The sequence below is a fragment of the Panulirus ornatus genome, chromosome 48 (genome assembly GCF_036320965.1).
Source record: "Panulirus ornatus isolate Po-2019 chromosome 48, ASM3632096v1, whole genome shotgun sequence".
In the NCBI taxonomy this organism is placed as follows: Eukaryota; Metazoa; Arthropoda; class Malacostraca; order Decapoda; family Palinuridae; genus Panulirus; species Panulirus ornatus.
The window spans coordinates 8,784,082-8,807,462 of NC_092271.1; the positions used below are offsets into that span (position 1 = coordinate 8,784,082).

At 37.5% G+C, this 23,381-nt stretch overlaps 1 protein-coding gene across 1 annotated transcript in view; it reads left to right on the forward strand.

Moving 5' to 3' along the window:
* The window catches only part of LOC139763966 (uncharacterized), a 178,156-nt gene extending 155,261 nt beyond the window's left edge, over positions 1 to 22,895 (forward strand). The window contains exon 5 of the mRNA XM_071690445.1: positions 22,648 to 22,895. Coding sequence (XP_071546546.1) covers positions 22,648 to 22,821 — 174 coding nt within the window. The 3' untranslated portion in view covers positions 22,822 to 22,895. The remainder of the gene's footprint in view (positions 1 to 22,647) is intronic.
* The last annotated feature ends 486 nt before the right edge of the window (positions 22,896 to 23,381 follow it).

Consider the following 23,381-nt stretch of genomic DNA (forward strand, 5'->3'; position numbering starts at 1 on the left):
AGCTATAGATAGAGTTGTGCGGAGGATGGTGGATATTCTGGAAATGAGATGTTTGAGGACAATATGGGATGTGAGGTGGTTTGATCGAGTAAGTAATGAAAGGGTAAGAGATTGAAAAAGCAGAAGAGGGAGTTTTGAAGTGGTTTTGTCACATGGAGAGAATGAGTGAGGAAAGATTGACAAAGAGGATATATGTGTCAGAGGTGGAGGGAACGAGAAGTGGGAGACCAAATTGGAGGTGGAAAATATGGCGTGAAAAAAATTTTAAGAGATCGGGGCCTGAACATGCAGGAGGGTGAAAGGGGTGTAAGAAATAGAGTGAATTGGAACGATGTGGTATACCGGGGTCGACGTGCTGTCAATGGATTGAACCAGGGCATGTGAAGCGTCTGGGCTAAACCATGGAACGTTTTGTGGGGCCTGGATGTGGAAAGGGAGCTGTGGTAATGGTGCATTATACATGACAATTAGAGACTGAGTGTGAACGAATGTGGCCTTTGTTGTCTTTCCTAGCGCTACCTCGCGCACATGCGGGGGAGTTAGTTGTCATTTCATGTGTGGCGAGTTTGCGACGGGAATGAATAAGAGCAGACAGTATGAATTATATAGATGTGTATATATGTATATATCTGTGTGTGTGCATATATATGTGTATGTTGAGATGTATAGGTATGTATATGTGCGTGTGTGGTCGTGTATGTGTATATATGTGTATATGGGTGGGTTGGGCCCCTACTTCGTCTGTTTCCTTGCGCTATGTCGCTAACGCGGGAGACATCGACGAAGTATAAAAAATAGAATATATATATATATATATATATATATATATATATATATATATATATATATATATAAATGTAAGAAATATATATATATATATATATATATATATATATATTTCTTACATTTTTCATATGTATATATATGTATGTGTGTGTGTGTGTATATGTGCGTATGTATGTGTATGTGTGTGTATGTGTATATGTATATATATATGTATATTATCCCTGGGGATAGGGGTGAAAGAATACTTCCCACGTATTCCTCGCGTGTCGTAGAAAGCGACTAGAGGGGACGGGAGCGGGGGGCCAGAAATCCTCCCCTCCTTGTATTAACTTTCTAAAATGGAAACAGAAGAAGGAGTCACGCGGGGAGTGCTCATCCTCCTCGAAGGCTCAGAGTGGGGTGCCTAAATGTGTGTGGATGTAACCAAGATGTGAAAAAAGGAGAGATAGGTAGTATGTTTGAGGAAAGGAACCTGGATGTTTTGGCTCTGAGTGAAACGAAGCTCAAGGGTAAAGGGGAAGAGTGGTTTGGGAATGTCTGGGGAGTAAAGTCAGGGGTTAGTGAGAGGACAAGAGCAAGGGAAGGAGTAGCAATACTCCTAAAACAGGAGTTGTGGGAGTATGTGATAGAGTGTAAGAAAGTAAATTCTCGATTAATATGGGTAAAACTGAAAGTTGATGGAGAGAGGTCGGTGATTATTGGTGCATATGCACCTGGGCATGAGAAGAAAGATCAAGAGAGGCAAGTGTTTTGGGAGCAGCTGAATGAGTGTGTTAGTGGTTTTGATGCACGACACCGGGTCATAGTGATGGGTGATTTCAATGCAAAGGTGAGTAATGTGGCAGTTGAGGGAATAATTGGTATACATGGGGTGTTCAGTGTTGTAAATGGAAATGGTGAAGAGCTTGTAGATTTATGTTCTGAGAAAGACTGATGATTGGGAATACCTGGTTTAAAAAGCGAGATATACATAAGTATACTTATGTAAGTAGGAGAGATGGCCAGAGAGCGTTATTGGATTACGTGTTAATTGACAGGCGTGCGAAAGAGAGACTTTTGGATGTTAATGTGCTGAGAGGTGCAACTGGAGGGATGTCTGATCATTATCTTGTGGAGGCTAAGGTGAAGATTTGTATGGGTTTTCAGAAAAGAAGAGTGAATGTTGGGGTGAAGAGGGTGGTGAGAGTAAGTGAGCTTGAGAAGGAGACCTGTTTGAGGAAGTACCATGAGAGACTGAGTACAGAATGGAAAAAGGTGAGAACAATGGAAGTAAGGGGAGTGGGGGAGGAATGGGATGTATTTAGGGAATCAGTGATGGATTGCGCAAAAGATGCTTGTGGCATGAGAAGAGTGGGAGGTGGGTTGATTAGAAAGGGTAGTGAGTGGTGGGATGAAGAAGTAAGAGTATTAGTGAAAGAGAAGAGAGAGGCATTTGGACGATTTTTGCAGGGAAAAAATGCAATTGAGTGGGAGATGTATAAAAGAAAGAGATAGGAGGTCAAGAGAAAGGTGCAAGAGGTGAAAAAAAGGGCAAATGAGAGTTGGGGTGAGAGAGTATCATTAAATTTTAGGGAGAATAAAAAGATGTTCTGGAAGGAGGTAAATAAAGTGCGTAAGACAAGGGAGCAAATGGGAACTTCAGTGAAGGGCGCAAATGGGGAGGTGATAACAAGTAGTGGTGATGTGAGAAGGAGATGGAGTGAGTATTTTGAAGGTTTCTTGAATGTGTTTGATGATAGAGTGGCAGATATAGGGTGTTTTGGTCGAGGTGGTGTGCAAAGTGAGAGAGTTAGGGAAAATGATTTGGTAAACAGAGAAGAGGTAGTGAAAGCTTTGCGGAAGATGAAAGCCGGCAAGGCAGCAGGTTTGGATGGTATTGCGGTGGAATTTATTAAAAAAGGGGGTGACTGTATTGTTGACTGGTTGGTAAGGTTATTTAATGTATGTATGACTCATGGTGAGGTGCCTGAGGATTGGCGGAATGCGTGCATAGTGCCATTGTACAAAGGCAAAGGGGATAAGAGTGAGTGCTCAAATTACAGAGGTATAAGTTTGTTGAGTATTCCTGGTAAATTATATGGGAGGGTATTGATTGAGAGGGTGAAGGCATGTACAGAGCATCAGATTGGGGAAGAGCAGTGTGGTTTCAGAAGTGGTAGAGGATGTGTGGATCAGGTGTTTGCTTTGAAGAATGTATGTGAGAAATACTTAGAAAAGCAAATGGATTTGTATGTAGCATTTATGGATCTGGAGAAGGCATATGATAGAGTTGATAGAGATGCTCTGTGGAAGGTATTAAGAATATATGGTGTGGGAGGAAAGTTGTTGGAAGCAGTGAAAAGTTTTTATCGAGGATGTAAGGCATGTGTACGTGTAGGAAGAGAGGAAAGTGATTGGTTGTCAGTGAATGTAGGTTTGCGGCAGGGGTGTGTGATGTCTCCATGGTTGTTTAATTTGTTTATGGATGGGGTTGTTAGGGAGGTGAATGCAAGAGTTTTGGAAAGAGGGGCAAGTATGAAGTCTGTTGGGGATGAGAGAGGTTGGGAAGTGAGTCAGTTGTTGTTCGCTGATGATAAAGCGCTGGTGGCTGATTCATGTGAGAAACTGCAGAAGCTGGTGACTGAGTTTGGTAAAGTGTGTGGAAGAAGAAAGTTAAGAGTAAATGTGAATAAGAGCAAGGTTATTAGGTACAGTAGGGTTGAGGGTCAAGTCAATTGGGAGATGAGTTTGAATGGAGAAAAACTGGAGGAAGTGAAGTGTTTTAGATATCTAGGAGTGGATCTGGCAGCGGATGGAACCATGGAAGCGGAAGTGGATCATAGGGTGGGGGAGGGGGCGAAAATTCTGGGGGCCTTGAAGAATGTGTGGAAGTCGAGAACATTATCTCGGAAAGCAAAAATGGGTATGTTTGAAGGAATAGTGGTTCCAACAATGATGTATGGTTGCGAGGCGTGGGCTATGGATAGAGTTGTGCGCAGGAGGATGGATGTGCTGGAAATGAGATGTTTGAGGACAATGTGTGGTGTGAGGTGGTTTGATCGAGTAAGTAACGTAAGGGTAAGAGAGATGTGTGGAAATAAAAAGAGCGTGGTTGAGAGAGCAGAAGAGGGTGTTTTGAAGTGGTTTGGGCACATGGAGAGGATGAGTGAGGAAAGATTGACCAAGAGGATATATGTGTCGGAGGTGGAGGGAACAAGGAGAAGAGGGAGACCAAATTGGAGGTGGAAAGATGGAGTGAAAAAGATTTTGTGTGATCGGGGCCTGAACATGCAGGAGGGTGAGAGGATGGCAAGGAATAGAGTGAATTGGAGCGATGTGGTATACCAGGATTGACGTGCTGTCAGTGGATTGAATCAAGGCATGGAAAGCTGTGTAGGTATGTATATTTGCGTGTGTGGACGTATGTATATACATGTGTATGGGGGTGGGTTGGGCCATTTCTTTCGTCTGTTTCCTTGCGCTACCTCGCAAACGCGGAAGACAGCGACAAAGTATAATAATAAAAAAAAAAAAAAATATATATATATATATATATATATATATATATATATATATATATATATATATATATATATATATATATAATATATATATATATATATATATATATATATATATATATATATATATATATATATATATACACGCACATATACACACACACACACATATATACATATATATACGTATGAAAAATGTAAGAAATGATTTAGAAAACTGAAACTTCTAGCTTGAAATGAAATGAAAAAATGAATGTCACATAATCGTTCAACCTCTGGCTATGAAAAAGGGAAATGTATAATGTTGGTGTGAAGAGGGTGGTGAGAGTAAGTGAGGTTGGGAAGTAGACTTGTGTGAGGAAGTACCAGGAGAGACTGAGTACAGAATGGAAAAAGGTGAGAACAATGGAAGTAAGGGGAGTGGGGGAGGAATGGGATGTATTTAGGGAATCAGTGATGGATTGCGCAAAAGATACTTGTGGCATGAGAAGAGTGGGAGGTGGGTTGATTAGAAAGGGTAGTGAGTGGTGGGATGAAGAAGTAAGATTATTAGTGAAAGAGAAGAGAGAGACATTTGGACGATTTTTGAAGGGAAAAAATGCAATTGAGTGGGAGATGTATAAAAGAAAGAGACAGGAGGTCAAGAGAAAGGTGCAAGAGGTGAAAAAGAGGGCAAATGAGAGTTGGGGTGAGAGAGTATCATTAAATTTTAGGGAGAATAAAAAGATGTTCTGGAAGGAGGTAAATGAAGTGCGTAAGACAAGGAGCAAATGGGAACATCAGTGAAGCGCGCAAATGGGGAGGTGATAACAAGTAGTGGTGATGTGAGAAGGAGATGGCAGTGAGTATTTTGAAGTTTTGTTGAATGTGTTTGATGATAGAGTGGCAGATATAGGGTGTTTTGGTCGAGGTGGTTTGCAAAGTGAGAGGGTTAGGGAAAATGATTTGGTAAACAGAGAAGAGGTAGTAAAAGCTTTGCGGAAGATGAAAGCCGGCAAGGCAGCAGGTTTGGATGGTATTGCAGTGGAATTTATTAAAAAAGGGGGTGACTGTATTATTGACTGGTTGGTGAGGTTATTTAATGTATGTATGACTCATGGTGAGGTGCCTGAGGATTGGCGGAATGCGTGCATAGTGCCATTGTACAAAGGCAAAGGGGATAAGAGTGAGTGCTCAAATTACAGAGGTATAAGTTTGTTGAGTATTCCTGGTAAATTATATGGGAGGGTATTGATTGAGAGGGTGAAGGCATGTACAGAGCATCTGATTGGGGAAGAGCAGTGTGGTTTCAGAAGTGGTAGAGGATGTGTGGATCAGGTGTTTGCTTTGAAGAATGTATGTGAGAAATACTTAGAAAAGCAAATGGATTTGTATGTAGCATTTATGGATCTGGAGAAGGCATATGATAGAGTTGATAGAGATGCTCTGTGGAAGGTATTAAGAATATATGGTGTGGGAGGCAAGATGTTAGAAGCAGTGAAAAGTTTTTATCGAGGATGTAAGGCATGTGTACGTGTAGTAAGAGAGGAAAGTGATTGGTTCTCAGTGAATGTAGGTTTGCGGCAGGGGTGTTTGATGTCTCCATGGTTGTTAATTTGTTTATGGATGGGGTTGTTAGGGAGGTGAATGCAAGAGTTTTGGAAAGAGGGGCAAGTATGAAGTCTGTTGGGGATGAGAGAGGTTGGGAAGTGAGTCAGTTGTTGTTCGCTGATGATACAACGCTGGTGGCTGATTCATATGAGAAACTGCAGAAGCTGGTGACTGAGTTTGGTAAAGTGTGTGAGAGAAGAAAGTTAAGAGTAAATGTGAATAAGAGCAAGGTTATTAGGTACAGTAGGGTTGAGGGTCAAGTCAATTGGGAGGTAAGTTTTAATGGAGAAAAACTGGAGGAAGTAAAGAGTTTTAGATATCTGGGAGTGGATCTGGCAGCGGATGGAACCATGGAAGCGGAATTGAATTATAGGGTGGGGGAGGGGGCGAAAATTCTGGGAGCCTTGAAGAATGTGTGGAAGTCGAGAACATTATCTCGGAAAGCAAAAATGGGTATGTTTGAAGGAATAGTGGTTCCATCAATGTTGTATGGTTGCGAGGCGTGGGCTATGGATAGAGTTGTGCGCAGGAGGATGGATGTGCTGGAAATGAGATGTTTGAGGACAATGTGTGGTGTGAGGTGGTTTGATCGAGTAAGTAACGTAAGGGTAAGAGAAATGTGTGGAAATAAAAATAGCGTGGTTGAGAGAGGAGAAGAGGGTGTTTTGAAATGGTTTGGGCACATGGAGAGAATGAGTGAGGAAAGATTGACCAAGAGGATATATGTGTCGGAGGTGGAGGGAACGAGAAGTGGGAGACCAAATTGGAGGTGGAGAGATGGAGTGAAAAAGATTTTGAGTGATCGGGGCCTGAACATGCAGGAGGGTGAAAGGAGGGCAAGGAATAGAGTGAATTGGATCGATGTGGTAGAGCGGGGTTGACGTGCTGTCAGTGGATTGAATCAGGGCATGTGAAGCGTCTGGGGTAAACCATGGAAAGCTGTGTAGGTATGTATATTTGCGTGTGTGGACGTATGTATATACATGTGTATGGGGGTGGGCTGGGCCATTTCTTTCGTCTGTTTCCTTGTGCTACCTCGCAAACGCGGGAGACAGCGACAAAGCAAAAAGAAAAATATATATATATATATATATATATATATATATATATATATATATATATATATATATATATATATATATATATAGACAAGGGAGCAAATGGGAACTTCAGTGAAGGGCGCAAATGGGGAAGTGATAACAAGTAGTGGTGATGTGAGAAGGAGATGGAGTGAGTATTTTGAAGGTTTGTTGAATGTGTTTGATGATAGAGTGGCAGATATATGGTGTTTTGGTCGAGGTGGTGTGCAAAGTGAGAGGGTTAGGGAAAATGATTTGGTAAACAGAGAAGAGGTAGTAAAAGCTTTGCGGAAGATGAAAGCCGTCAAGGCAGCAGGTTTGGATGGTATTGCAGTGGAATCTATTAAAAAAGGGGGTGACTGTATTGTTGACTGGTTGGTAAGGTTATTTAAAGTATCTATGACTCATGGTGAGGTGCCTGAGGATTGACGGAATGCGTGCATAGTGCCATTGTACAAAGGCAAAGGGGATAAGAGTGAGTGCTCAAATTACAGAGGCATAAGTTTGTTGAGTATTCCTGGAAATTATATGGGAGGGTATTGATTGAGAGGGTGAAGGCATGTACAGAGCATCAGATTGGGGAAGAGCAATGTGGTTTCAGAAGTGGTAGAGGATGTGTGGATCAGGTTTTTGCTTTGAAGAATGTATGTGACCAACACTTAGAAAAGCAAATGGATTTGTATGTAGCATTTATGGATCTGGAGAAGGCATATGATAGAGTTGATAGAGATGCTCTGTGGAAGGTATTAAGAATATATGGTGTGGGAGGCAAGTTGTTAGAAGCAGTGAAAAGTTTTTATCGAGGATGTAAGGCATGGGTACGTGTAGGAAGCGAGGAAAGTGATTGGTTGTCAGTGAATGTAGGTTTGCGGCAGGGGTGTGTGATGTCTCCATGGTTGTTTAATTTGTTTATGGATGGGGTTGTTAGGGAGGTGAATGCAAGAGTTTTGGAAAGAGGGGCAAGTATGCAGTCTGTTGTGGATGATAGAGCTTGGGAAGTGAGTCAGTTGTTGTTCGCTGATGATACAACGCTGGTGGCTGATTCATTTGAGAAACTGCAGAAGCTGGTGACTGAGTTTGGTAAAGTGTGTGAAAGAAGAAAGTTAAGAGTAAATGTGAATAAGAGCAAGGTTATTAGGTACAGTAGGGTTGAGGATCAAGCCAATTGGGAGGTAAGTTTGAATGGAGAAAAACTGGAGGAAGTAAAGTGTTTTAGATATCTAGGAGTGGATCTGGCAGCGGATGGAATCATGGAAGCGGAAGTGAATCATAGGGTGGGGGAGGGGGCGAAAATCCTGGGAGCCTTGAAGAATGTGTGGAATTCGAGAACATTATCTCGGAAAGCAAAAATGGGTATGTTTGAAGGAATAGTGGTTCCAACAATGTTGTATGGTTGCGAGGCGTGGGCTATGGATAGAGTTGTGCACAAGAGGGTGGATGTGCTGGAAATGAGACGTTTGAGGACAATGTGTGGTGTGAGGTGGTTTGATCTAGTAAGTAATGTAAGGGTAAGAGAGATGCGTGGAAATAAAAAGAGCGTGAATGAGAGAGCAGAAGAGGGTGTTTTGAAATGGTTTGGGCACATGGAGAGAATGAGTGAGGAAAGATTGACCAAGAGGATATATGTGTCGGAGGTGGAGGGAACGAGAAGTAGGAGACCAAATTGGAGGTGGAAAGATGGAGTGAAAAAGATTTTGAGTGATCGGGGCCTGAACATGCAGGAGGGTGAAAGGCGGGCAAGGAATAGAGTGAATTGGAACGATGTGGTATACCGGATTTGACGTGCTGTCAGTGGATTGAATCAGGGCATGTGAAGCGTCTTGGGTAAACCATGGAAAGCTGTGTAAGTATGTATATTTGCGTGTGGACGTGTATGTATATACATGTGTATGGGGGTGGGTTGGGCCATTTCTTTCGTCTGTTTCCTTGCGATACCTCGCAATGGCGGGAGACAGCGACAAAGCAAAAAAAAAAAAAAAAAAGAAAAAAAATATATATATATATTTTTTTATTTATTTTTATTTTACTTTGTCGCTGTCTCCCGCGTTTACGAGGCAGCGCAAGGAAACAGACGAAAGAAAAGGCCCAACCCACCCCCATACTCATATATAAACCTACATGACCACACACGAACATATACATACCAATACATCTCAACGTACACATATATATGCACACACACAGATATATACATATATACACATGTATATAATTCATACTGTCTGCCATTATTCAGTCCCGTCGCAAACCCGCCACACATGAAATGACAACCACTTCCCCCGCATGTATATATATATATATATATATATATATATATATATATATATATATATATATATATATATATATATATATATATATATATATATATATATATATATATATTCCCTAAGGATAGGGGAGAAAGAATACTTCCCACGTATTCCCTGCGTGTCGTAGAAGGCGACTAAAAGGGAAGGGAGCGGGGGGCTGGAAATACTCCCCTCTCGTTTTTTTTTTTTTCTTTTTAATTTTCCAAAAGAAGGAACAGAGAAGAGGGCCAGGTGAGGATATTCCCTCAAAGGCCCAGTCCTCTGTTCTTAACGCTATCTCGCTATCGCGGGAAATAGCGAATAGTATGAAAAAAAAAAAAAAAATGTATATATATATATATATATATATATATATATATATATATATATATATATATATATATATATATATATATATATATATATATATATATTTTTTTTTTTTTCTTTTTGCTTAGTCGCTGTCTCCCGCGTTTACGAGGTAGCGCAAGGAAACAGACGAAAGAAATGGCCCAGCCCACCCCCATACACATGTATATACATACGTCCACACACGCAAATATACATACCTACACAGCTTTCCATGGTTTACCCCAGACGCTTCACATGCCCTGATTCAATCCACTGACAGCACGTCAACCCCGGTATACCACATCGATCCAATTCACTCTATTCCTTGCCCTCCTTTCACCCTCCTGCATGTTCAGGCCCCGATCACACAAAATCTTTTTCACTCCATCTTTCCACCTAAAATTTGGTCTCCCACTTCTCCTCGTTCCCTCCACCTCCGACACATATATCCTCTTGGTCAATCTTTCCTCACTCATTCTCTCCATGTGCCCAAACCATTTCAAAACACCCTCTTCTGCTCTCTCAACCACGCTCTTTTTATTTCCACACATCTCTCTTACCCTTACGTTACTTACTCGATCAAACCACCTCACACCACACAGTGTCCTCAAACATCTTATTTCCAGCACATCCATCCTCATGCGCACAACTCTATCCATAGCCCACGCCTCGCAACCATACAACATTGATGGAACCACTATTCCTTCAAACATACCCATTTTTGCTTTCCCAGATAATGTTCTCGACTTCCACACATTCTTCAAGGCTCCCAGGATTTTCGCCCCCTCCCCCACCCTATGATCCACTTCGCTGCCAGATCCACTCCCAGATATCTAAAACTCTTTACTTCCTCCAGTTTTTCTCCATTCAAACTTACCTCACAATTGACTTGACCCTCAACCCTACTGTACCTAATAACCTTGCTCTTATTCACATTTACTCTTAACTTTCTTCTTTCACACAATTTACCAAACTCAGTCACCAGCTTTTGCAGTTTCTCATATGAATCAGCCACCAGCGCTGTATCATCAGCGAACAACAACTGACTCATTTCCCAAGCTCTCTCATCCCCAAAAGACTTCATACTTGCCCCTCTTTCCAAAACTCTTGCATTCACCTCCCTAAAAACCCCATCCATAAACAAATTAACAACCATGGAGACATCACACACCCCTGCCGCAAACCTACATTCACTGAGAACCAATCACTTTCCTCTCTTCCTACACGTACACATGCCTTACATCCTCGATAAAAACTTTTCACTGCTTCTAACAACTTGCCTCCCACACAATATATTCTTAATACCTTCCACAGAGCATCTCTATCAACTCTATCATACGCCTTCTCCAGATCCATAAATGCTACATACAAATCCATTTGCTTTTCTAAGTATTTCTCACATATATTCTTCAAAGCAAACACCTGATCCACACATCCTCTACCACTTCTGAAACCACACTGCTCTTCCCCAATCTGATGTTCTGTACATGCCTTCACCCTCTCAATCAATACCCTCCCATATAATTTACCAGGAATACTCAACAAACTTATACCTCTGTAATTTGAGCACTCACTCTTATCCCCTTTGCCTTTGTACAATGGCACTATGCACGCATTCCGCCAATCCTCAGGCACCTCACCATGAGTCATACATACATTAAATAACCTTACCAACCAGTCAATAATACAGTCACCCCCTTTTTTAATAAATTCCACTGCAATACCATCCAAACCTGCTGCCTTACCGGCTTTCATCTCCCGCAAAGCTTTTACTGCCTCTTCTCTGTTTACCAAATCATTTTCCCTAACCCTCTCACTTTGCACACCACCTCGACCAAAACACCCTATAACTGCCACTCTATCATCAAACACATTCAACAAACCTTAAAAATACTCAATCCATCTCCTTCTCACATCACCACTACTTGTTATCACCTCCCCATTTGCGCCCTTCACTGAAGTTCCCATTTGCTCCCTTGTCTTACGCACTTTATTTACCTCCTTCCAGAACATCTTTATATTCTCCCTAAAACTTAAATTTAAGATACTCTCTCACCCCAATTCTCATTTGCCCTCTTTTTCACCTCTTGCACCTTTCTCTTGACCTCCTGTCTCTTTCTTTTATACATCTCCCACTCAATTGCATTTTTTCCCTGCAAAAATCGTCCAAATGCCTCTCTCTTCTCTTTCACTTATAATCTTACTTCTTCATCACACCACTCACTACCCTTTCTAATCAACCCACCTCCCACTCTTCTCATGCCACAAGCATCTTTTGCGCAATCCATCACTGATTCCCTAAATACATCCCATTCCTCCCCCACTCCCCTTACTTCCGTTGTTCTCACCTTTTTCCATTCTGTACTCAGTCTCTCCTGGTACCTCCTCACACAAGTCTCCTTCCGAAGCTCACTTACTCTCACCACCCTCTTCACCCCAACATTCACTCTTCTTTTCTGAAAACCCATACAAATCTTCACCTTAGCCTCCACAAGATAATGATCAGACATCCCTCCAGTTGCACCTCTCAGCACATTAACATCCAAAAGTCTCTCTTTCGCGCGCCTGTCAATTAACACGTAATCCAATAACGCTCTCTGGCCATCTCTCCTACTTACATACGTATACTTATGTATATCTCGCTTTTTAAACCAGGTATTCCCAATCACCAGTCCTTTTTCACACATAAATCTACTAGCTCTTCACCATTTCCATTTACAACACTGAACACCCCATGTATACCAATTATTCCCTCAACTGCCACACTACTCACCTTTGCATTCAAATCACCCATCACTATAACCCGGTCTCTTGCATCAAAACCACTAACACACTCATTCAGTTGCTCCCAAAACACTTGCCTTTCATAATCTTTCTTCTTATGCCCAGGTGCATATGCACCAATAATCACCCATCTCTCTCCATCAACTTTCAGTTTTACCCATATTAATCGAGAATTTACTTTCTTACATTCTATCACATACTCCCACAACTCCTGTTTCAGGAGTACTGCTACTCCTTCCCTTGCTCTTGTCCTCTCACTAACCCCTGACTTTATTCCTAAGACATTCCCAAACCACTCTTCCCCTTTACCCTTGAGCTTCGTTTCACTCAGAGCCAAAACATCCAGGTTCCTTTCCTGAAACATACTACCTACCTCTCCTTTTTTCACATCTTGGTTACATCCACACACATTTAGACACCCCAGTCTGAGCCTTCGAGGAGGATGAGCACTCCCCGCGTGACTCCTTCTTCTGTTTCCCATTTTAGAAAGTTAAAAAATACAAGGAGGGGAGGATTTCTGGCTCCCCGCTCCCGTCCCCTCTAGTCGCCTTCTACGACAGGCGAGGAATGCGTGGGAAGTATTCTTTCACCCCTATCCCCAGGGATGATATATATATATATAAATATATATACATATATATATATATATATATATATATATACATACACATACACACGTACATATACACACACAAACATCTACATATATATATACATATGGAAAAAGTAAGAAGTAATTTAGAAAACTGAAACTTCTAGCTTGAAATGAGAAAATTAATGTCACATAATGGTTCAACCTCTGGCTATGGAAAAGGGAAATGTATAATTGATTTACACAAACGTCAATAGTAGTTCTCATCAATTTAACCACTGTATCAATAAGCTTCAATGTCTAAGCTACATTTTCTTTTCTTTTTTTTTTCCACTTTCACTATTTTCTTGTCAAAGCACCATGTATGAAAACTATCACTCCAGTAACACAACTATAAACATTTACTTCCCTTTTAAAAAAGTTCTGGCGAAGTCTGTCTCGATACACTGCGGGACACTCTACCACCTGGCGAGGTTTGTGTTGCAATGGTTCTTGATTCACAAAGGTAGTAGCATCTCTGGTGGGCGGAAGAATATTCTTGTAACCACAGCAAGGATCACAGTCCGTGCAACTCCATTATGATGGTTCTCCATTATATTTATATACATATATATATATATATATATATATATATATATATATATATATATATATATATATATATATATATATATATATATATATATATGTATATATATATATATATATATATATATATATATATATATATATATATATATATATATATATATATATATATATATATATATATATATATATATATTCCTCTGAGTCCACGGGGATAATGAAACACGAAAAGTTCCCAAGTGCACAGTCGTGTAATAATCACATCATCAGGGGAGACATAAGAGAGAAATATAACACTCAGTTGAAATACATCGAAGAGACGAAGCTAGGACGCCATTTGGTAAACATATGATTGTCCAAACCATACAACGAGCGTTCATAAACTTATCATTTTACAAATCTTATTAACAATAAAGTTATCTAATTTGTACAGACCATCACTAATATGAAGATTATAATTTTTTGTGTATTCAATAATAGAAGATTCAATGATATTTCTCTTGGTAATAGAGTTAGAGTTAACAACTGAGATGGCGTTACTCCAGTCAATACAATGATCATAGTTTTTAACATAATTAAACAAGGCATTTGATTCTTGTCCAGTTCTTTTACTATATTTATGTTGCTTAAGTCTAACAGAAAGATCCTTACCAGTCTGACCAACATAAAATTTATCAGAGTTTCCACAAGGAACTTTATAGATGCAACCAAGAGAATTTTCTGGTGAATTCCTGATTAAGATATTCTTTATAGTATTATTGTTCCTAAGGGCAACATTTACATTAAAGGATTTAAGCAACATGGGAAGCAAAGTGAAATTATTATTAAAAGGGAGAACTAAAAGATTCTTGGTGTCAATGGGAGGTTTGGGCTCAACTCTATAAAATGATTTCTTTGCTAACTTAAGGGATTTATCAATGAAAGATCTAGGGTACTTTAGCTTATATCCAATAGAATATATCTTCTCAAACTCATCATCAATAAACTCTGGACTGCAAATACGTAATGCCCTAAGGAACATAGATTGAAATGATGATAATTTTACTCTGTCATGTTGAGATCAGTAATAATGGATATATGAGCATACATTGGTGGGTTTTCTGTATATGCTAAACTTAAACTTGTTTTCTTGTCTATGGATCATGCAATCTAAAAATGGTAACATGCCATTATTTTCATTTTCTACAGTAAATTTGATGGAAGGTACTAAATTGTTAAGTAAGGGGAGAAATATTTGTAAATTTTGATTTGTTGGCCAAACGCAAAGAACATCATCTACATACCTAAACCAAATTGCATTAGAAGGTAAGATATCCTTTAATAATTTTGTTTCAAAACATTCCATATAAAGATTACTCAGTACAGGTGAAAGAGGGTTACCCATTGCCATACCAAATTTTCGAGCATAATATTCTCCATTAAATTGAAATACACATTCTTTTATACACAATTTTATCAGTTCAATGAAATTAGAATTTGAAACAGGTAAATGAATATCATCCAATACATCAAATAAATATCATAAAAGGTCATCAACTAGAACTTTAGAGAAAAGTGAGGAAACATCAAAGCTAACTAGTTTGAAATAAAAATTAATAATGATATTGTTTAGCTTGTTGACTAAATCTACATTGTTCATGATATTAGAATTTGATACCTTACCCACTAAAGGGCTTAATAAGGAAACTAACCATTTTGATATCTTATATGTGATGGAGCCTAATGAACTCACTATAGGTCTTCCTGGAAAATTTTGCTTATGTATTTTGATAAGTCCATACATATATGGCAATGAAGGGGACAAAGATGACAAACTTTTGATGAGAGAAATGTTACTTTTCAACAAAAACTTCATTTCTTTATTGAAGTGAGAATTAACTGTTTCTAAGGGATTTTTACTAAGTTTAGAATATGTTGTGTTATCATTTATAGGATCATTCATTTTAGATAAATAGTTACTTTTGTCTAAAATCACAACAGTGTTAGCCTTATCTGCTTTAGTAATATGTATATCCTTGTCTTTTTCTAAGGTGTTAATAGATCTTATGAATCTCTTAGGGCAATTAGCTTCCACTGGTTTTGACAAACTGGCATAAACTAAACCCTTACAAATATTAATATCATCATTACTTATATTACTGTATTTTTCTAAATTACAAAAAGACTTTGTGACATCAACACAGCTGGCTTCTCTGTTAGAGCAGACAAAACTTAAACCATAGCCAAATGCACACAAGGAATCTTTATCTAATTGTTTATTAGACAGCTTTACCACAAAAGATGGGTTTGTATTCTTGGTCCAGTCACTGTTTTCAATAAGATGGTCCAACTTACGTTTTAGTGACACTTGTAACCTAATGCGTTCTTTCCTTAATTCATCATAGCAATAGTCCAACATCCGGTTCTTCCAGTGTGTCGGTATTTTCATTTGAAAGGCACGTTTCTTCTCTCTTGAAGTGCGAAAAGCCTCCTTCATTTCAAGTTTCTTTAATTCAATATTTTCCTTTAAAATAATATTTTGAAATTGGTCAAATGGTCGACAAGACAGCTGCAACAAACGTTGAGATAGGACAGATCTTGGCATCACTTGTTCATCAAGGCATTTCCTAAGGAATTCAAATCGCTACTTCAGTTGGTGAGCCTTGATTAGCGATTTGGAGAAAGCAGTAACGAAAGGAGAAAGTCCAGGACAGCTTGCAGAGAAGTAACAGAAGAGCCGTGTGGAATCCAGGTTGGAAAGGATCACAATTTCCCGAGTGATCAAGATATTCCTATGAGTCCACGGGGAAAATGAAACATGAATAGTTCCCAAGTGCACTTTCGTGTAATAATCACATCATCAGGGGAGACACAAGAGAGAAATATAACACTCAGTTGATATATATCGAAGAGACGAGGGTAGGACGCCATTTGGTAAACATGTGATTGTCCAAAACATACAACGAGTGTTCATAAACTTATCATTTTACAAATCTTATCAACAATAAAGTTATCTAATTTGTACAGACCATCACTAATATTAAGATTATAATTCTATGTGTACTTAATAATAGAATATTCAATGAAATTTTTCTATTGGTGATAGAGTTAGAGTTAACAACTGAGATGGCGTTCCTCCAGTCAATACAATGATCATAGTTTTTAACATGATTAAACAAGGCATTTGATTCTTGTCCAGTTCTTATACTATATTTATGTTGCTTAAGTCTAACAGAAAGATTCTTACCAGTCTGACCAACACAAAACTTATCACAGTTTCCACAAGGAACTTTATAGATGCAACCAAGAGAATTTTCTGGTGAATTCCTGATTAAGATATTCTCTATAGTATTATTGTTGCTAAGGGCAACATTTACATTAAAGGATTTAAGCAACATGGGAAGCAAAGTGAGATTATTATTAAAAGGGAGAACTAAAAGATTCTTGGTGTCAATGGGAGGTTTGGGCTCAATTCTATAAAATGATTTCTTTGCTAACTTCAGGGATTTATCAATGAAAGATCTAGGGTACTTTAACATATATCCAATGGAATATATCTTCTCAAACTCATCATCAATAAACTCTGGACTGCAAATACGTAATGCCCTAAGGAACATAGATTGAAATGATGATAATTCAACTCTGTCTTGTTGAGATGAGTAATAATGGATATATGAGCATACATTGGTGGGTTTTCTGTATATGCTAATCTTAAACTTGTTTCCTTGTCTATGGATCATGCAATCTAAAAATGGTGACATACCATTATTTTCATTTTCTACAGTAAATTTGATGGAAGGTACTAAATTGTTAAGTAAGGGGAGAAATATTTGTAAATTTAAATTTGTTGGCCAAACACAAAGAACATCATCTACATACCTAAACCAATTGCATTAGAAGGTAAGATATCCTTTAGTAATTTTGTTTCAAAAAATTCCATATAAAGATTACTTAGTACAGGTGAAAGAGGGTTACCCATTGCCATACCAAATTTTTGAGCATAATAATCTCCATCAAATTGAAATACACAGTCTTTTATACACAATTTTATCAGTTCAATTAAATTAGACTTTGAAACAGGTAAATGAATATCATCCAAGACATCAAATAAATATTATAAAAGGTCATCAACTGGAACTTTAATGAAAAGTGAGGAAACATCAAAGCTAACTAGTTTCAAATGAAAATTAATATTGATATTGTTTAGCTTGTTGACTAAATCTACATTGTTCATGATATTAGAATTTGATACCTTACCCACTAAATGGCTTAATTAGGAAACTAACCATTTTGATAATCTATATGTGATGGAGTCTACTGAACTCACTATAGGTCTTGCTGGAAAATTTTGCTTATGTGTTTTGATAAGTCTATACATATATGGCAATGAAGGGGACAAAGATGACAAACTTTTGATAAGAGAAATGTTAACTTTCAACAGCAACTTCATTTCTTTATTGAAGTGAGAATTAACTGTTTCTAATGGATTTTTACTAAGTTTAGAATATGTTGTGTTATTATTTAGAAGACTATTCATTTTAGATAAATAGTTACTTTTCTCTAAAATCACAATAGTGTTAGCCTTATCTGCTTTAGTAATATGTATATCCTTATCTTTTTTTAAGGTGTTAATAGCTCTTATGAATCTTTTAGGGCGATTAGCTTCCACTGGTTTTGACTAACTGGCATAAACTAAACCCTTACAAATATTAATATCATCATTACTCAAATCATTGTATTTTTCTAAATTACAAAAAGACTTTCTGACATCAACACAGCTGGCTTCTCTGTTAGAGCAGACAAAACTTAAACCATAGCCTAATGCACACAAGCAATCTTTATCTAGTTGTTTATTAGACAGGTTTACCACAAAAGATGGGTTTGTGTTCTTGGTCCAGTCACTGTTTTCAATAAGATGGTCCAACTTACGATTTAGTGACATTTGTAGCCTAATGCGTTCTTTCCTTAATTCATCATAGCAATAGTCCAACATCCGGTTCTTCCAGTGTGTTGGTATTATCATTTGAAAGGCACGTTTCTTCTCTCTTGAAATGGGAAAAGCCTCCTCCATTTCAAGTTTCTTTAATTCAATATTTTTCTTTAAAATAATATTTTGAAATTGGTCAAATGGTCGACCAGACAGCTGCAAAAAACGTTGAAGTAGGACAGGACTTGGCATCACTTGTTCATCAAGGCATTTCCAAAGGAACTCAAATCGCAACCTCATTTCGTGAGCCTTGATTAGCGATTTGGAGAAAGCAGTAACGAAAGGAGAAAGTCCAGGACAGCTTGCAGAGAAGTAATAGAAGAGCCGTGTGGAATCCAGGTTGGAAATGATCACAATTTTCCGCGTGATCAAGATATTCCTATGAGTCCACGGGGAAAATGAAACACGAAAAGTTCCCAAGTGCACTTTCGTGTAATAATCACATCATCAGGGGAGACACAAGAGAGAAATATAACAGTCAGTTGATATACATCGAAGAGACGAGGCTAGGACGCCATTTGGTAAACATGTGATTGTCCAAAACATACAACGAGTGTTCATAAACTTATCATTTTACAAATCTTATCAACAATAAAGTTATCTAATTTGTACAGACCATCACTAATATTAAGAATATAATTCTTTGTGTATTTAATAATAGAAGATTTAATGATATTTCTCTTGGTAATAGAGTTAGAGTTAACAACTGAGATGGCGTTATTCCAGTCAATACAATGATCATAATAATAATTTCACTTTGCTTCCCATGTTGCTTAAATCCTTTAATGTAAATGTTGCCTTTAGCAACAATTATACTATAAAGAATATCTTAATCAGGAATTCACCAGAAAATTCTCTTGGTTGCATCTATAAAGTTCCTTGTGGAAACTGTGATAAATTTTATGTTGGTCAGATTTGTAAGGATCTTTCTATTAGACTTAAGCAACATAAATATAGTATAAGAACTGGACAAGAATCAAATGCCTTGTTTAATCATGTTAAAAACTATGATTATTGTATTGACTGGAGTAACGCCATCTCAGTTGTTAACTCTTGCTCTATTACCAAGAGAAATATCATGGAATCTTCTATTATTAAATGCACAAAAACTATAATCTTGATATTAGTGATGGTCTGTACAAATTAGATAACTTTATTGTTGATAAGATTTGTAAAATGATAAGTTTACGAACGCACTTTGGACAATCACATGTTTACCAAATGGCATCCTAGCTTCGTCTCTTCGATGTATATCAACTGACTGTTATATTTCTCTCTTTTTTCTCCCCTGATGATGTGATTATTACACGAAAGTGCACTTGGGAACTTTTCGTGTTTCATTTTCCCCGTGGACTCATAGGAATATCTTGATCACGCGGAAAATTGTGATCCTTTCCCACATGGATTCCACACGGCTCTTATATTACTTTTCTACAAGCTGTCCTGGACTTTCTCCTTTCGTTACTACTTTCTCCAAATCGCTAATCGAGGCTCACCAACTGATGTTACGATTTTAATTTCTTAGGAAATGCCTTGATGAACAAGTGGTGCCAAGATCTGTCCTACTTCAACGTTTGTTGCAGGTGTCTGGTCGACCATTTGACCAATTTCAAAATATCATTTTTTAGAAAAACATTGAATTAAAGAAACTTGAAATGGAGGAGGCTTTTCCCATTTCAAGAGATAAGAAACGTGCCTTTCAAATGGCAATATCGCCACACTGGAAGAACCGGATGTTGGACTATTGCTATGATGAATTAAGGAAAGAACGCAATAGACTACAAGTGTCACTAAATCGTAAGTTGGACCATCTTACTGAAAACAGCGACTGGACCAAGAACACAAAGCCATATTTTGTGGTAAACCTGTCTAATAAACAACTAGATAAAGATTGCTTGTGAGCATTAGGTTCTGGTTTAAGCCTTGTCTGCTCTAACAGAGAAGCCAGCTGTGTTGATGTCACAAAGTCTTTTGTAATTTAGAAAAATACAGAAATTTAAGTAATGACGATATAAATATCTGTAAGATTTTAGTGTATGCCAGTTTGTCAAAACCAGTGGAAGCTAATTGCCCTAAAAGATTCATAAGAGCTATTAACACCTTAAAAAAGACAAGGATATACATATTAATAAAGCAGATAAGGCTAACACTGTTGTGATTTTAGAGAAAAGTAACTATTTATCTAAAATGAATGATCCTCTAAATGATAGCACGACATATTCTAAACTTAGTAAAAATCCCTTAGAAGCAGTTAATTCTCACTTCAGTAAAGAAATGAAATTGTTGTTGAAAGGTAACATTTCTCTTATCAAAAGTTTGTCATTTTTGTCCCCTTCATTGCCATATATGTATGGACTTATCAAAACACATGAACTGAATTTTCCAGCAAGACCTATAGTGAGTTCACTAGGCTCCATCACATATAAATTGTCAAAATGGTTAGGTTCTTTATTAAGCCTTTTAGTGGGTAAGGTATCAAATTCTAATACCGTGAACAATGTAGATTTAGTCAACAAGCTAAACAACATCAATGTTAATTTTGATTTCAAACTTGTTAGCTCACTAAAGTTCCAGTTGATGACCTTTTAGAATATTTATTTGATGTCTTGGATGATATTCGTTTACCTGTTTCAAAAACTAATTTCATTGAACTGATAAAATTGTGTATAAAAGGCTGTGTATTTCAATTCAATGGAGATTATTATACTCAAAAATTTGGTATGGCAATGGGTAACCCTCTTCCACCTGTATTAAGTAATGTTTATATGGAATTTTTTGAAACAAAATTACTAAAGGATATCTTACCTTCTAATGCAATTTGGTTTGGGTATGTAGATGATGTTCTTCGTGTTTGGCCAACAAATGAAAATCTACAAATATTCCTCCCCTTACTTAACAATTTAGTACCTTCCATCAAATTTACTGTAGAAAATGAAAATAATGGTATGTTACCATTTTTAGATTGCATGATACATAGGCAAGGAAACAAGTTTAAATATAACAAATACAGAAAAGCCACCAATATCCATTATTACTCGTGTCAACATGACAGAGTTAAATCATCATCATTTCAATCTATGTTCCTTAGGGCATTACGTATTTGCAGTCCAGAGTTTATTGATAATGAGTTTGCGAAGATATACCTTATTGGATATAAGTTAAAGTACCCTAGATCTTTCATTGATAAATCCCTTAAGTAAGCAAAGAAATCATTTTATAGAGTTGAACCCAAACCTCCCATTGACACCAAGAATCTTTTAGTTCTCCCTTTTATTAATAATCTCACTTTGCTTCCCATGTTGCTAAAATCCTTTAATGTAAATGTTGCCTTAACAACAATAATACTATAAAGAATATCTTAATCAGGAATTCACGAGAAAATTCTCTTGGTTGCATGCATTGTGGAAACTGTGATAAATTTTATGTTGGTCAGACTGGTGAAGATCTTTCTGTTAGACTTAAGCAACATAAATATAGTATAAGAACGGGACAAGAATCAATTGCCGTGTTTAATCATGTTACAAACTATGATCATTGTATTGACTGGAGTAACGCCATCTCAGTTATTAACTCTAACTCTATTACCAAGAGAAATATCATTGAATCTTAATAATCTTAATATTAGTGATGGTCTATGCAAATTAGATAACTTTATTGTTGATAAAATTTGTAAAATATGTTTATGAACGCTCGTTGTATGTTTTGGACAATCACATGTTTAGCAAATGGCATCCTAGCTTCGTCTCTTCGATGTATATCAACTGACTGTTATATGTCTCTCTTGTGTCTCCCATGATGATGTGATTATTACACGAAAGTGCACTTGGGAACTTTTCGTGTTTCATTTTCCCCGTGGACTCATAGGAATATATATATATATATATATATATATATATATATATATATATATATATATATATATATATATATATATATATATATATATATATATATATATATATATATATATATATATATATATATATATATATATATATATATATATATATATATATATATATATATATATATATATATATCGAAACTAGAGAATACTGGTTCACAGAATGTCAAATTACCTTAAAAAAACAGAATAGTATCGTGTTTCTCTCTTCTCCAGAAGCGCGCCAGCGGTGACAAGAAAAATTTCACCAGCCAGCAGGAGGAGCTCGGTGCAGACAGCGTCATCCCCCTTAACCTTGACCACATGCAGGGCCTCTTCCTCATCACCTGCTTTGGCTTGATATCCTCTTCGCTCTCCTTCATACTGGAGAAAACTCTTTTTTCAAAATAGTGAAGCGATACATTGTGATACTGAACTTAAATGGAGAAGCGAAGCTGGTAAGAGATTTACATTAATAAAGCCATTACGACACATACACCATCAGCCTTTTCATTACCTCAACACCACAAGATTGGCAGCCGGATTCCTCTGAGATGCCGCCCTTCCCATTGGTTCCCCTCATTCTCAGTAAACTGATGCACTTTTGTTTGTCTTTCTAAGTCCAACTGACTTGTTTTCCTCAGGTCATCATGTCTTCCCGTGTGTGCTAACCAAAGTTAAAGAGATCAATCACAGGATCATCCCTCTGTGCTTTCTGTAAATTCTTGGTGGGATTCCCTTGATTTGACATACCATAGTTACCTGCGTGATTTCGTCCATCTAAATTCCTGTAAATCGCACTGGTGAGTTTTGCTCTTACAAACACGGAGCACTTTTCCACATGACACACAGTTTATTCAAAAACTTTATATTTTCAGTATGTTAAAAAGTGTTCCAACATCCGCAAGACACCTGTTTTCACTGCTCTCTGCCACATGAATATTTATCTTTAATGAAGAAGATTCTCTTTT